This window comes from Pelophylax lessonae (genome assembly GCF_965119305.1).
Source record: "Pelophylax lessonae genome assembly, chromosome: 7".
Lineage (NCBI taxonomy): Eukaryota > Metazoa > Chordata > Amphibia > Anura > Ranidae > Pelophylax > Pelophylax lessonae.
In genome coordinates, this window is record NC_138774.1 from 71,297,008 (window position 1) to 71,314,109 (window position 17,102).

General features: G+C 44.3%; 1 protein-coding gene across 2 annotated transcripts in view; it reads left to right on the forward strand.

The window, feature by feature from the left end:
- Positions 1–17,102, forward strand: part of AXL (AXL receptor tyrosine kinase) — a 168,095-nt gene that overhangs the window by 82,726 nt on the left and 68,267 nt on the right. For both annotated transcript variants that reach the window (XM_082264351.1, XM_082264352.1), the window contains exons 5-6: positions 8,273–8,353; positions 16,179–16,294. In XM_082264351.1, the coding sequence (XP_082120477.1) occupies positions 8,273–8,353; positions 16,179–16,294 (197 nt within the window). The remainder of the gene's footprint in view (positions 1–8,272; positions 8,354–16,178; positions 16,295–17,102) is intronic.

The window sequence follows — 17,102 nt, forward strand, 5'->3', positions numbered from 1 at the left end:
TAGTGAAAATTTTTTAATGTTTTGCTCTCACTTTATGGCATCAGTGGCCACTAGAACAAATAGAATGGTGAATCTCCGCAATGGGGACATAGACCGAAAGTCTAACCCTTTCCTAAACTATCCAAAGGTGAAGATATACTTTACTGACCCAGGGCAATCGCGTAGCTTAGAAACTCAGAGTAAAGTCAAAACACTAGGGATGGGTGAACAGTTCGGCCTGAGCATTAGTTCGGGCCGAACACTTGCCGGTTCAGCCATTCGCCGAACACCCGAATTTGCAGGGTGTTCTCCGGGTGTTCGCCCCAACGAACACCCTGCAATGCACTCAGCGCTGCACAGTGCATTCTTTACCCTGATTGGGCAAAGCTTTGCCTAATTAGGGTGCAGTGTAAGCACGTTTGTGAGTATAATGAATGCTACCTATTTTGATTATAATAAACTTTTTTAGTGGTAATGCACAAGGTCAGTGCGCCCTTCTTTTGTTGTTGTCTTTCAGTGTTTTTGGATACCCTTGGTCCTGAGGGGGCAGCAGAACTTCCTTATCTGTGCTAAAAAGAACATTTCAGACCACTCACCTTCCTGCATTCCACTTGAGCGCAGAAGAGATACTGTTTTCAGTACCCAGACCCCCATACCCCTTTTATGGCCAATTACTTGCATATAAGCCTTCAAAATGGGCACAATTGATTTTTCCTGTTCAGCTCTCATAGACTTCAATAGGATTTGCTGTTTGGGTTAGAACATTTCCCTTGTTTGCGAGTTCTGCTGCGATCCGAACAGTGTGCGTGTGTGTGTGTGGGGGAGGGGGGGGGGATGTTTGACCCATCCCTGCAAAACACATGACCTATCTGTTCCAGGTCATTGTCTCAATAGGCAAAGGAAGCCACTGGACCAGCATAGCAGCCATTTACAAGCATTCTCAGAAGAGAGGTTGGCCTATTATTCTCTTAGTATTGGTTTTCTTTAACCACTTCCCGCCTGCCCTATTACAGATTGACGGCGGGAATGTGAATGTATTATCCTGACCGGACGTCATATGACGGCGGCAGGATAATACAGCTCTGGGCGCCCCCACCGGGGGCGCGCAGAGCGGCGATCGGTGATGCGAGGTGTCAGCCTGACACCCTGCATCTCCGATCTCGGTAAAGAGACTACTGACGGCTGGTCACATAGTAAACAGGAACAGCCGTTGATCGGCTTTCCTTAGTTCGTGCCTGACAGGCACAAGTAAAGTAGCGCTGATCGGCGGCTCCCCTGACAGGGGGGGGGGGTCGGCACTGGTAATCAGATCATTGATTACCAGTGCAGACCCTCGGGGGGGGGGATGCCACTAGAACCACCAGGGATGCCCACTAGGACCCCAGGGATGCCCACTATGCCCCTAGGGATGCCCACTATGGCCACCAGGGATGGCAATCAGGGCTCAGGGAGCCCCCCATTGCCCTCCCCATCAGTGCTGCCCGCCAGTGCCCTCCCTATCAGTGCTGCCCACAAGTGCCCATCATTGCCTTTTTTCAGTGTCGCCCACCAGTGCCCATCAGTGCCCACCAGTGCCGCATATAAGTGCCCATTAGTGCCCATCAGTGCCACCTATCAGTGCCCGTCAGTGCCACCTATCAGTGCCCATCAATGCCGCCTATCAGTGCCTAGCTGTGCCGCCTATCAGTGCCCACCAATGCTGCATATCTGTGCTACCTATCAGTGCCACATATCAGTGCCTATCAGTGCCGCATATCAGTGCCACCCCATCAGTGCCTCCTCATCAGTGCCTGTCAGTGCAGTATCATCAGTGCTCATCAGTGCAGGAAAAAACGTATTTATTTACAAAATTGTATAACATAAACAAAAAAACTTTTTTTTTTTCCAAACTTTTCGGTATTTTTTTGTTTGTTTAGCAAAAAGGAAAAAACCCAGAGGTGATCAAATACCACCAAAAGAAAACTCTATTTGTGGGGGGAAAATGACATAAATTTGGTGTAGGTACAGCGTTGCATGACCGCGCAATTGTTATTCAAAATGCAACAGCGCTAAAAGGGGAAAATTGGCCTGGGCAGGAAGGGAGGAAAGTGCCCTGTATTGAAGTGGTTAAATGCTGGTTAAAGTAGTTGTAAATGAAAAATTAATAAAACATATCCTTCTATAGTATGTACTTGGCTCAACCCAAAGCACCTAGTGTGATTTCTGTCTCCTCTCTCATTCCACTGCTACCTGCATGAGTCACTGTTGATAGGTGACCTAGACCTTACAACTGAAGATATCCAGATATGAGCCTGTAGATACAGGAGTGCCTAGGCACCCTCATACACCAGTGCTCTACTATTATCTAGGAAGAAAATCCAGACTAAAGGTACATTGTACAGGGAGCTGCTTAGACACAATTAACATTTTGCTCTAACATAGAAAATCTTTACTTTTTGAGTTCAAGTGCTCAACTTCTGTAGTTTGGCTAACTATGTGATTCTGAATAGGTTTATTACTTCATCAGTTAATGACCTCACTTCTATATATAGTGCTTGACCTGAGGTGAAAGAATCGTAAGACGTGTCCTCTAGTTCAGACGTTCAGAACTGAAGGGCCAGCACTGCTTTTTACAGATTAATGTATTGGAGCTTCTGAAAAAAGGACTACTTGTTGCTATTGACAAGCAATCAGAATATTCCCTTTTGAAGGGTTCATGCACACTTGTTTAAATACACTGCTTCAACAGCAGTTGTGGAGTTTGGCTGTAGAAGCAGCTCATTGTTAACCTATCTGTCCATGCTATATGAGCGTTTACTGGCGTTTTGTGCATGGACCCTAAATATAATCTGTTTTATTCTATATTTTTAGTATAGTATAATCACAGAAAAGAAAGAACAGTGCTAAGTATTTATTAATCTTGCCTGGTAGCACTGATTTCCTGGCTTTAGTTACCGCCGTTGATACTTTCTGCATGGCATTTTCTATGTCCATGTTGTGTTTGCATGGACTTCCTCCAATAAGCCAAAATGTAACGTCAAGGTAACTGGAACCTGACTGAGACCATACTATTGCTAAGGTAATGCCAGTTCCCTCATGGTGTCTCCAACATGTGTTAGTCTTCCAATCAATCCTTGCATGCCTGTGGAGTTTCTTGGATTGTAGACAAAGGCTTGAGGATTCTTGACCCTGACATCTGCCCATTAGTGATGACCTTGGGTTCGGATTTAGTTTCGGTCCAAATTCAAGTTTGGCCAAACCCAGAAGTTAGCTGACATTGCTGGACCAGTGAGGTGCAGGCAAGAGATTCCCAACCCTGCAGATGAAAAACACAAAGGGGCAAGGGCAGATGAAGGCTACAGTATATCCTCCAACCTGAAGGTGGGATCACACCATCTCTTCAGGTTGGTAGGAATCCAATTAGGAGGAAAAGTCTCTTATATTGGGCTCCAGATAGTCATCTTGGGGGGAAACTGATCTGGTTGGATTCCAAAGTCCCACAAGATCTGGGCAGCCATATTGATGTAGGATCCTCTAAAAAGAGGGTCAAACATTATTCAAGGTACATGCAGCGAGGCAGCAAGTAGGGAAAGAGCTCTGCTAGTTAGGGAAATTGTAGGTGCAGACTAGGGTGAGGTTCCGGACGAGTACGGATGTGAAGGATACCTTTCCAGGGTGTCCACACTGCACTGTTCCTGGACAAATTGCTTATGGGCCATCGTATATCACAGCAGTCTGGTGGAATGTAGCAAGTTAACACTAATATCAGCCTCCAATGAAGCACTCTTCTGACACAATGAAATTGTAAGTGAAACTTGTATTATTCAGGAGTACAATCTACCTCCTTACCAGTATTCTGCAGGCAGGGAAACAGTGTTACTCACAGCTTCTCTGGTGCCAAGACTTTAACTGACTGTTGTGTCTTGTGGCTGACTATTGAATTTGTTCATCTCTAATCGTGAAAAGCAGTGCCAAGCCACCCTGTATCCTGGTTCTTCCATAAGTCTTGTACACCACCTAGGCTTTGCCTACTAGGTCAATGTCAATGTCACAGGCATCATTATCCCTGCAGCAGCTGCGAGATTATGAACCTTCCACTTGCTGTCCATTGGTCCAGCAATTATCGCTAGGTTTCTGGTTCAGAGTGAATCAAGCTCATCCCTACTGCTCAATTCAAGATTTAGTGCCACTCTTTCTGCCACCACATCCTCCCCCCCCCCCCCCCATCAAATTCTGGGCATCTACTGATCACTCATTTTCTGCCATTTAAAAGCTTAATGATGGAGTGGGGTATAATACTGACTTGGGCAGAAGTCGGGGGCCCTAAATGTAACCCAGTTCATGGGTCTAAGGAGTTCCACAAAGTAATGAGGATTTCTTGCAAGACTAAAACAGGGGACTAGGGGGCAACAAAAGGTACTTGCACCTCAGCACTGTTGCTGCCATAGAAACTTTTAAAGCCAGATCAGTTTGTTTTTAATTGTCTTCTATTTAAACTAAGGCAGGGATGGATGTACAGTAATTGTTTTTTGATTGCCTGTAAAGCCCTATAAAACAAATGCCACTGCCGTATAAAAGAAAAAAATAAATGAAAAGAAAAGGGTGATTTGTTTGTAATAAAGACTTGGCATTGATATTCATTATTTGTTACACTTTAAGCCTAAGCAATCATAGATTTAAGTTATGTTAAAGTATATTTACACAAGACAAACAGTCATGCTTGGGATTCCTTTATGCCTCAACGGTTAATAGCAGAATGAGAGTTGTGCAATAAAGTATTTGAAAAAAACAAAGGACCAGTGTTGATCCCCATCTTGGTATACAGGGAACATAACTAGGTGACAACTGGGCCATACCAAGTGGCCATAACCAGCACCTTCGATGGTCAGAGGAACTAACTGAAGATTTTCCAACTTGTTTAGAACTAATGCTAATAAAAAGCTGACTCCATATTCTGTGCTGTGCATGGATGCCTCCAGTTAGGAGGATTCAGTTAGTTTATTAGTTTGAGAATCACCATATCAGCAATTATATTTCAAAATTGTAAAGTGCCTGAAGAACAAAACAGTTAAGTAAAGATGGAAAGAAATGGAACTAAAAAGAGAAAATTAAATAGTGTCACAGTTATAAGTTCTCATAAAAGAGGACCTAGTGCAGCTGGAAATACATAGGCTGAAGATACTGACCACCTCCTAAAAAGCTAGTGTAGCAATATTTCCAGGCATTGGGCCTGATCTGGGTCTGCCATGGTTACCGTTAACACCAACAGGACATTTAAGCTGATTTCCCAAGTGTGAGATCTGAGACAATGAACAGTGCAGCATCTTTGGTTGGTTTTGCTTATTTTATATGGGGATGGGAGAAAGGAATGAGTGGGATACTCCTCTGGCTCAACTAGGTACAAATTGGGACACTTGAAGAAAAATGCCTTTAAGCGCTGGCTTGGCGCCGGCTGAATGCCGACCAATGCTTGCTGGCGCTTGTAAATACTGACTTGCTGTCACTAAACTGAAGACTGACTTCTGACACTCTGGTTAGCTCAAAAGTCCTTTACACTGCTTCCTCCAGTCCTTCCTGACTGAGGTAGCCACTTGTAGACACTGCTGCAACTCTCAACACTGTAACACTGTACACTTCAGGGCCCAACCGCTGGCACCCCCTTTACTCTTCAGGGTTAACACTGGCATCCCGTTTACTCTATTTCTGCAGCGGCTAGCTAGATCCTGGATCCCTCTGACCTTTTCCGGAGTGGTCCCCTCTGACTAGGCAGACCCCCAGGGGCAGTTTGCAGTACTCTCGACTCAGAATGCTTTCCTGAAACTCGACCCCAATCAGCATCGCTGGTCCTCAGCACACTGGATCCTCTCCTGCAGCTTAGCTCAGCCCTGTGTCCCCTCAGGCAAGCCGCCTGGGACACCCTATTCCTCTTGACAGGAGGAGAGACAGCCGTAACTTCTCTCCTGGGACTCTGCTTCCCGCCAAAGAGGCTACTTCATGTGCTCCCCTCAAACTTATACCCCCCTCCCAGAATGCTGTGCGGCATAATCTGCCCTCCTGGGATAGATACAAACCTGGGTGTGCCATTGGCCGGATTTCCTCCACTGTCCAATGAGAGCCCTCATTGGGGCACAGTGGGGAGACTCCCCAGTCTCAACAGCCACACCTGGGAACCATGACAACCTAGCTGAATAAAACATGACCCTGCTGATAAGCAGACAAGGCCCACTATATTTTACCCAGCACCTACCTTGGAGGGTGCTACACTAGTTTTCTGACCTTTTCTGCCTTCAAGACTTTCTAAGTCTCTGAGCTAGAACAAGCATGCAACCAAAGAAAACTCCTTCTCTATATACCTTTCTAGGTCACTCAATCAGAAAATAATGAAGCTATTGGATAAGTATGACAGCCAGGCAACCAGCAGCTTCATAAGGAGGTCAGATATTGAAGCCATTGGAAAAAAATCACAGCCAGGCAACTAGAAGTTTCATGAGAAGGTCAGCCTTTGAAGCCATCACAGCCAGACAACCAGAACAGTGATAAGGAGGTCAGCTTTTGAAGCCTTTAGATTAGAATGACAGTCAGACAACTGACAGTTTCATAAGGCGGCCAGCTGTTGAAGCCATTAGATAAAATCCCAGCCAGGCAACTAGTGTTTTATAAGGTTAGCTATTGAAGCCTTTGAATAAGAATGACAGCCAGGTAACTATCCATTTTCGTAAAAGGTCAGCTATTAAAGCTATTGGATAATAATCACAATCACACAACTTTTTATAGGGAAGCAAGTTATTGAATCCTACATCTTCTCGGCACAGGTTTCCTTTAAGGTTTTCTTCTGTGTTCTGTTCAGATTTTGCAAGTCTGGTCCTCCCCATTCCTGGCTGTGGAGGCTGATATAGCCGGTGACGTACTAGTAGTTTGTCTTTGAATGTTTCAGCTATTAGATCATATTAAATGGAACAGTTAGACTTGCCCTCCTAGTGAAAGATTTGGAAACGATATTCCTTTCCCGAGGAGGCCTTATGTTTTAATCACAAGCCAAAACTAATATTCATTCAGAGAGCAGGGGAGGAAGGGGTGCCATTTGTGCCATCCTCCCACATATAGTAACATACAGAAAAGAGGTAACTGGCTCCGAGGCTCCAGGGCTCCTAGTAGATTAAATGGATTTGTGATCTCAGTGCTGTCATCATTGTTTGAGTTTTCTGCATATGATCATGTTTCTCTGGTTTGGTAAAATATATACCAAGAAAAGTGTTATTTTATATCTGTTCAATATGTGCAAAAATAATACCCGTTAATCCTGCCAGGAATGTTGTAAACTGTAACCTACATGTGCTGTGCTGTTACCAGTTAGCAATGTTCCCAGTTCTCTATGTAATCTACAGAACACCTTCCTCTTATGTCATGGAGAAGAAGAGAGGGGAAGCTGTTCTGTAGTCATAACAAACTTCCTGTCCCAAAATGACATTACCTCTCTTCCATAAAAAGAATATGGAGAGTGAGCATTGTTAGGCTAGAACGTGAAGTGTGTTACTATAAAAAACATAAAATTGAAAAGCCTTCTTCAAATACAGGTTGACAGTGGTACTTGTAATGTGGATCTAGGCTGCTCAAAAACACAAAGTGGGGGGATTATCCTGAAGAAATGGGACACCTGATTTGAGAGGTTTATGCGAATAGAAGAAACAAAGAGCCAAATAGTCAATTCAAAGTCCATATAATCTTTATTCTTGAGCGGCGTCACAGGTGGTAATAAATACAGTAGCCAACGTCTTTCGGGGGGCAAAAAAATCCCCCTTTAGGGCTAATGTATGTATTATGTAATAATTTGTGTTTTATTCCAGATGAAGGGGAATAATTTGGCCCCCAAAACGCATTGGCTACTTTTTTTTTTCTATTGGTTGTGACACCATTCTCAAGGATTACAGTTATATGGACCTTTGAACAAATCATTTAGTGCTTTGTTCCTTTTGTTCATAAGTGTGTTACTGGCAGGTGAAAAAAGGAAAATGAATGCAGCAACCACATCCAAGGTCTGGTAAACTGCAATATGCTACATTTTTCTTCTTGGGTTTAAATGATATTTATGAGACGAGTATGGATGTAGTATATTCCGTAAATGCTCCCATATATGTGCAGTGAGTTGTTCCTGTTCTTAGTACTAGAGGCCTATAAGATGGGCATTTTTGGAGGTGTAAAGAACAAAGGGATTTGGGTCCAAAATGGGGAATTTCCTTTTGTGAGACTGATAGTTGGAAGTTTGTGATTATGAATACCACACAGTATTTTAAAACACCCATTCTCTTTGCTCTAGGTCTGAATAAATCATCCCAATTTTCATGTGAAGCTCATAATGGAAAAGGTGTGACCACATCCAGAACTGCAACAATTAAAGGTATAGTATAGCTAATGGAAGGTTATACAATGTATCATACTTAGGGCTGTTGTTAGAAATCATGAGGCCCTGTACAACCTCGCTGGATTCCTGTACAACCTCGCTGGGGTCCTGTACAACCTCGCTGACAGGAAAAGTGAACCAAGCCTAAAGCCTCGTACACACGCAACGAATTTCTGCCGACCGGTCGTCCGTCTTTTGTCCAGAGTGGTGTCTGTTGGTTGGATTGTGCTCTAGACTGCACACAAATTTTCCTGCACGACAGAATTCTACTTCAGAAGTGATGTCATGTGTTGGATTGCTTTCTTTGTGTTCTTTCATCTCTGAGCATGCCTAGTCTTGCTCATAAGATTTTTCCCCATCGAAATCTGTACTAATGAGACGAAAATTGGACGTGTTTTGACGGTTGACAAAAATTATATAGCCTGCACACCAGGATTTTTTCGGCCGAAAAGTCGGAGTCGGTTGTCGGAAGCATCATAATAACAAGCCGAAAATCGGCAGATCGCTCGTCGGACGAAATTTCCCGGCCGAATTTTCGATTCGTGTGTACAAGGCTTAACAGACAGCTTCAGCCGCATGAACAAACTGCTCATTCATGCAACTAGAATACCTGTGAGAAAGAGCCCTTAATTATGTTTTTTAATATTATTTTTTAGAATTTGAGTTTTTTTCTTTTTGAAATTGAGAGAGAGAGATTAAGGACACAGATTCCTCATTCCTTTATCTGCAGCCTCAGCTGCAGAGTAAATGAACAGTAATCATTCTGTACAGCGCCTCCCTGTTCATTCACAAACTGAAGCATTGTAAACACTGAGAAGATCAGAGGGATTGGTTCCAATAATTGCATTCCCTCCTACTGCTGTGGGCCTTTCTGTTGAACTTATGGAGCCTGGACCCCATATAGGAGGGCAGGTACTACCCCCTTATCAGCGGCCCTAACCATACTTTATAAAGGTTACAATGGTAGATAATTCACATAATGGGAGACGAAACAGACCTAGCTGTTGAAATCAGTTATTTTATAGAATGTCCAATAAGGGTCAGATCCTGGATTTACTGTACAGTGTGTGTTTGTGGGGACTGGATTCTGTGTTATACACTGTGAGTGGGGGGAAATTAGGTTCTGTATTGTACAGTGTGTACCCATGTGGGTTGGAGGTAGTCGTGGTTATACCTTGTATTAGGCATTGTGTGTATGGGGCAGATTCTGTAATGTGCAGTACTTATGGGTAAATTACTATATTGTATATTGGGTTTATGGGCAAGTTTTGTATTGTTCAGTACGCATGTTGGGCTGTCAGATACAGTACAAAGGTTAGCTGAGGCATTAGATCATATATTCTAAATAGTAGGCATGTAGGGGGCAAAGTTGGGTCAGATCCTGTACAATGTATGTTTGTGTGTGTAGTTGGATTATATCCCTTATTGTACAGTGGGTGTGGGTAGGTGGTGGCATTAGATCCTATATTTTATAGCGTAGGTGGGTAGGTTGTGGCATTAGATCATATGTTGTACAGTGTGAGTAGGTAGGGAAGAAGTTGGGTCATGGCCCATATTGTACAAGGTGGGTGGGTAAGTGGTGGAAATTGATCCTACTTGTACAGTATGGGTAGGTGGGGTTGAAGCTGTATTATATCCCTTATTGTACAGTGTGGATTTGTAGGTTGTGATGTTAGATCCTATATTGTACAGTGTGTGTGTGTGAGAGGGGGGGGGGAGGGGGGGAGTTGATGTTGCGTCTTGTCCCATATTGTATAGTGTGGGTGGGTAGGTGGTCATGTTTGATCCTACAGTTTATTGTACAATGTGAGTGGGTGGGGTTGACGGTGGATCATGTCCTGTATTGTATAGTATGGGTGGGGAGTTGGTGGTGTTAGATTCTAAATTGTATATCTTGGATGGATAGGGGTGAATTTGGGTTATATGCTTTATTGCACAGTGTGAGTGGGTAGGAGGTGGTGTTGGATCCAATATTGTACAGTTTGGATGGGTAGGAGTGAAGTTGAGTTACAGTATATCTCTTATTGCACAGTGTGAGTGGGTAGGAGGTGGTGTTGGATCCAATATTGTACAGTTTGGATGGGTAGGGGTGAAGTTGAGTTACAGTATATCTCTTATTGCACAGTGTGGGTGGGTAGATGGTAGCGTTAGATTGTGTAATGTACAGAGGGTGGGGGTGAAGTTGGGTCCAATCTTGTATTGTATAGTGGAGGAATCAGATCCTGGATTTTGCAGTGTGTGATGGCATGGTGGTGGGTTAATTTTCCCCCTCTTTATCATAAACAAAATTATATGTCTGCCTCGGAATTCTGCATTTAAAGATAGGTTTGCTCACACTGTGCCCCTGATTTGCCTGTATCTTAATACAGGCCTGAGTGTACAGATGAGATTCGGAATCCTACATTATGGAGGGAGATGAGTCAGGGGTCCAGTTTGGAGGGGCAGACTGAGCCTTTTGTATAAGGGGTTACTCAGTAAGGTGCTGGTATAAAGACCGTTTCATGAACCCACGACCTGCGGCTTCACGCTAATCATTCCCACCTGTCAGCAGGGCTGGTGACACATCCTTGTGGAAGATTCTTGCTGGAAGAATGCGGCTGATTCATTTGTTTAGATCCAGCATGGTCTGACACAGTGCCCACTAACGCCGCTGGCATCCACGGGAGGAAAGGAAGGGGGGACCAGGCTTCTGTTAACTTCTACATATCTGCTGTGATTCATTGTATCACAATTTCCTCTCAATTCAGATTTGTCTCAAACCATAATATGCTCCTTCCCCACCTGCTGTCTCCAAGCTTTGAAATATATTTGTATAACAGAACCAGCAGAAGAAGATTTACTTTACTGGCTGCAGTTTCAAATATTTTAACACCAGTCAGCAAAGAAGAATCTATCAAAAAATGTGATCTTGGCAAAACATATTAAATCATTCATAATTAGAACAATGCATAGGTGTGCCTCGCTATCTGGATATATTAGATGTTAGTGCAAAACTACATTTTTAATAAAACTTTCCATTTTGCAGCGTTAGGGACATTGGTCTAACAATGTGGCACAAAGTGCAGCACGGTTTTGCAACCAATTCAAAATCTTCATGGAAAAATGTTACAAGTGAAACCTGCATGCTGCCATTGAGATCTTCTGCAAATGCTGGTTAAATGGCAGTCATACTGATCCTCTGGCTTTAATTTTTTGAGTCACTAACCTAAAACAGTGCTTTTTGATTCCCTGCTGGGCTTCCCTCCTTTCCGAGCCTCCAGCCAGTTGCAGATTGCCTAAAATCCCACAGTCCCTCCAAGGTCCCATAGTGCTCCCTAACCTTCCATAGTTGTTTGCAGTGACCCTTAAACTCCCACAGTGCCCCAAGACCTCCTGAGAGCTCTCCTCTGGCTTTAATTATTTGAGTCACTAACCTAAAACAGTGCTTTTTGATTCCCTGCCGGGCTTCCCTCCTTCAGAACCTCCAGCCAGTTGAAGATTGCCTAACATCCCACAGTCCCTCCCAGGTCCCATAGTGCTCCCTAACCTTCCATAGTTGTTTGCAGTGACCCTTAAACTCCCACAGTGCCCCAAGACCTCCTGAGAGCTCTCGAAGCCACAATGCTCCCCAACTTCCCACAATGCCACCTAGAAATCTGTAGTGCCCCTTAGCTTTCTGCAGAGCCTCCAGCCCCCCTGAAGTCCCCCACAATCTCCAACAGTTTTTGTCAACCCACCACCAGCCTAGGGGCCTATTAGTCTGCCACAATTATCCCGATCCCACCAAAAACATCATCCCTTAACTCGCTATAGAACCCCCATTTCCCCACAGTGACACCCAGAACCCTAAATTGCCCCTAGCTTGCTGCAGAACCTCCCAACCCCCCATGGCCACCCCAATCTCCAAACCCCCTAGGGTCCTACAGTTACCCCCAGCTCCCTCCAGAAACCTCATCCCCTATGAGGCCACTGCTGCAGAGTTACCTAACTGACACTGCCCCCCAGCTTGCTTCTGAGTCTGCAGTCACCACCCCCCCTCCCCCCACCTACCAATACTTCACCTATTCTCCAAGAGTGTCCTCCAGCCCTCCCAGTTTCCTATAGAAACTTCATCCCCTACAGGATAACAAAGTCTGCTGCAATGTCCCCTAACTTTATCCAGAAACACCATACCCTCACATTGACGCCCAACCTAATCCAGAGCCTTCCAGCATTTTAATCACATACTTTTATAGTGGGTATATACATTTTTTTTTGGAAGAATTTACTAGGCCCTGGTCTCAGTAAGGCTGAGAACCGCACTGACGTAGAACATGTATGCAGATAAGCACTTTCGATCTTCCTCTTACTTTTGAGCTACATATTTGTTCCAGGTTAGTGAAGCCAGTGGATTAAGCAAGTAGGTCACCGGGAAACTGTCATTTACAGAAGGACATCCACAATGGTAGCACCCCTCGCCCCATGCTTCTTTCATCATAACTGTCACTGATTTAATTGTGTAGCGCTACTCCCGTAGGAGCCATTGGGATTTTTCCCAGGTTCTTCCCCAGTGGATTGCCCTGCATCCAGGCACACAAACACAGTCACTCTTTTCCTCAATAACCAGTGGTGTTGCTTTTGTTATTTTTATTTTTAGGGAACTTAAATAGGATTGAGGAAATTGAGTGGGATAATTCAAAAACAAAAGCTATGTACAATTTTAGAACAGTGAGCTCCTTTCTGAAAAGCTGAAGCAAAAGTACTTGCATATAGCAGGCTGCGGATTTGGCTTTGGAATAGAAGCAGTTAACAGCACTCAAGCTTCTTTCTTTAGAGCAGCAAGAGCAGAGTCTCTTCGCAAATAACTAAATAGACTGAGCTCTTCAGGACACCAGCTGATGTCTCCATTAGCAAACACACAGCTGACTTCCTAGCACAAAAGGGGTGGCAGCAGCCCAAAAGTCTATAAGGTCTCTCACAACCGTCTGTACTCACAAAAATGAGTTGGTTGCCTCCTTCCAATTTCCAAGCGACACTTTTCTCCAGTGATACCAAACCAGATCTTCAGCAGTCAGCCCCTCAGTCAGCCTTCAGCAGCTTCAGCATCCAGGCCCTCAAGTCGCCCATCTGAGGCCTCACGAACAGCAAGCACATGGCAGCATTGCCCTGGAGGGCAGCAAGCCAGGCTGGACTAAACCTTTATCTAGGGGGGTGTTTCTGCGCTAAAAAATGATGAATTAAATTGTGATATAAAATATAAGATAAGGGAAGCAGCTAACACAAAATCAACCAACAGTGATCAATAATACAATAATAATAACAAAGTGTAGCGCTAAAAATGAAATGGTAAGTGTGAAAACTGATGAAAAAAATCATCCACAAACAGCAATATAGAAAAGAATCCAAGGGAAATTATGGTGAGTAAAGTCCCAAAAATAATAGTGCAAGTCAGTGGCGTAACTAGAACCTCCAGGGCCCCGATGCAAGAAACCATAAAGGGCCCCCCGGACGGGGCCCTTCCCTCCCAGCCTGGTGGCGAAACGCCAGGGCCGGTCGCAAGTGCAATGTTTGTGTGGTAGTTCTGCCATTGGTGTCAGTAGTTTTTTATTTTAATTAAATTTTTCTAGCATTTGCTCTATTCATTTTTTTTTTTTTTTTTACAATATGGATGGTAGGAAGAGGACAGTGGGGATGAAGATGACAGGGGTGGGATGGTAGGAAGAGGACATTGGGGATGAAGATGACAGGGATGGGATGGTAGGAAGAGGACATTGGGGATGAAGATGACAGGGATGGGATGGTAGGAAGAGGACAGTGGGGATGAAGATGACAGGGATGGTATGGTAGGTAGAGGACAGTGGGGATAAAGATGACAGGGATGGGATGGTAGGAAGAGGACATTGGGGATGAAGATGACAGGGGTGGGATGGTAGGAAGATGACAGTGGGGATGAAGATGACAGGGATGGGATGGTAGGAAGAGGACAGTGGGGATGAAGATGACAGGGGTGGGATGGTAGGAAGAGGACATTGGGGATGAAGATGACAGGGATGGGATGGTAGGAAGAGGACATTGGGGATGAAGATGACAGGGATGGGATGGTAGGAAGAGGACAGTGGGGATGAAGATGACAGGGGGTGGGGTGGGGTGGTAGGAGTTTTACATACACCCCTCCATCTCCATACACCCCCCCTCCATCTTCACCCCCTAGCGTGGTAGGAGTTTTACATACACCCCCCCCTCCATCTTCACCCCCTAGCACCATACACCCCCACCCCCCTTGCAAGTTAGTATTATTAGTTATACATATCACAGACCTCAGATCGGCGCTGTTGCAAACTCTGCAGAGTGGAGAGAGCTGGTCCCGCCTCCTCTCCTCTGTGTGCTGTACAGGAAACACACAGGAAGGGGGAGGGGCGGGTTCAATGCTCGTCTCTGCTCTCACCACGCAGGCAGCCGCAGCTGGGGAGAGAGACAAGCTGGCAATAGCTGCCCTGTGTGTAACTCGCTGAGGATCGGGGAGCTCCGGTCTCAGCTGCGCTTGCCGCTCATCCTTTCTATACCTACAGGGGGCCCTCTCGGGCCCCCTGCAGCATGGGGCCCGGTCGCCATGGCGACCCCTGCGACCCCTGTATGTCCGCCCCTGGTGCAAGTCCAAATAAATCCAGGTGAAAAATACTGCGAGAGACGCTCCTTCCTGTGACACCCAGGGAAAGTGTAGGATGGGGACACCTCAGTGCATAAGTATTAAGAGCAGCTTACCAGAACACCATGGTTACTCAAATGAATGAGACAGCCTCACCCAGCAAGAAGATATATATCAATACATTCAATGAATCCAAGAAAAGTGGGTGACACCTCTTAATCACTCTTGATCACTCCGTTTGGTCAAATAAGTATATGGAGGGAAATGAAGACAAAGGACCATAGTGTAATCCCGTAAAATACATATATTAAATTTATTAAAAATACTACTCACAATGTAGAGGACATATGTAGGCACATAAAATTGGCAACTGAAGATCCGACCGCGGCGTCCCGCGTGTATCCAATCAGCATAAACACAGCAGCAAAGAGGCCGGCTCCGTAATGGGGCATGTGGACGTTACGTCTGGAGTTGCCAACGTTTCGTCATCAAAAGACGTCGTCTGGGCGCCCACTAATCCTAGCACCCATCTAGGAGGGTGCTACAATTACAATAAACTGATTTGTGACTGGCCACTGTGGGTTAATGTGCTTTGAGACTGATTAATTAAAATGCATGAAAAAATGGGCATTATTGCCTATAGCAGCCAACCAGAATTCTTTAAAAAAAAGTTTCTAGGTAAATAAATAATAATAAAAGTTTAGAGGATGCCCTAATACATTTTCCAAGGTCTGGGATGTTTCGACTGAATCCAAGGAAACAGTGGCTTCCATCCCCATGTCCCCCTTGCACTTCTGGTAGTATTTCCTTGGGAGTGGGTATGGCTCACTGTTGTACGGTACCCTCAGTGGAGCAAATTATGTCATTGGCTGCCATTTCAAGTGTGTTTTGTATTAAGTTGTTTTGTTAGGTCATATTGTGTTTATTTAAGCCTTGGTATGCCTAATAGGCTTTGTTTTGTATAACTATACATTTTGAAATCCAATAATAAAGAATTTACAAAAAAAAAATACAAATATTTCCATAAAATGCAACATGGCACTTGATTGGCAGCTATGAGCAAAAATTCCACTTTTTGCTCAGTTCCTTTTCAATATCAGCCACACTGTTCTTAGCATTGTTTTATTAAAATGGTGAGATTGTATTGTGCCAATGAAGTTTTCTGGTAATGATATTTCAGTGTTCCTAAGCAATTAACTATTCATCTGCCAATTGCAGTTATACCAAGGAAACCGGTGGACTTAAAACTGGTGAGATGGGGTACAACAGAACTGGAGATATCATGGCTTCCCGGAGAGAGTGGAGCTTACCAGGTGTATGTGTGCACTGTGCAGGTAGGGACACTTTATTATAGATGCTATATAGCTCTTATATTCATTAATATGCTGTAAAATACTTTTCAACATTTTAAAGATTTCCTGGTTTGGATATTTTTACAAAGTTATGTTGATCCAGCTTGGACCAATGTGACTATGTATTTACTACACCTGTGGGATCCTTCTAGAAGCTGCAAAACACTATAGTAGACACTGCTACTACAGTGATCTCCAATAGCTTCTGGGTCCTTGGCCGAGCGGGTGCTCCTGTAGGAGCTCCTGCTCTGCTGAAATAAAATGCTCAAATAACTTGAAAGATCTTCTTTGATATTTTATCTGCTTGACTAGTGTTCAAATGATGGTGACACAATATATCTAAACCCGAGAACAAAGATGTAACATATTGCAGCTTGCCAGTCCTTAGATGTTGCGGCTTCGTTCGTTTTATTTTTCAGTCTTTTTTTTCCTTTATTGTCACCTTGCGATCCTGCCAGTAACACGCTTTCTGTCCTAGGGGGATAATGCTTACTCACTGTAATGCATCTATAGAGGAGCAGCTTTGTCACCATAGGAAAGGACTACAGAACACGTCCCTTTCTTAATATCCTCACAACATAGGGAGATATATTCTGTAACCCAACAAGATAGCTGGGAACTTAAAAAGTGCACAGTTCTTTGCAGGAGTGACTCAGTTCTTTGCAGGAGATAGGTGGCCGACATTGGAGACCTTGACAAATACAGACGGAGAGTTTGGGCTGAACTTTTGGTCTGCCCTTCAACTCCACCATTTCCTACATACACTACCGAAACCCGTAGATTTTAAGCG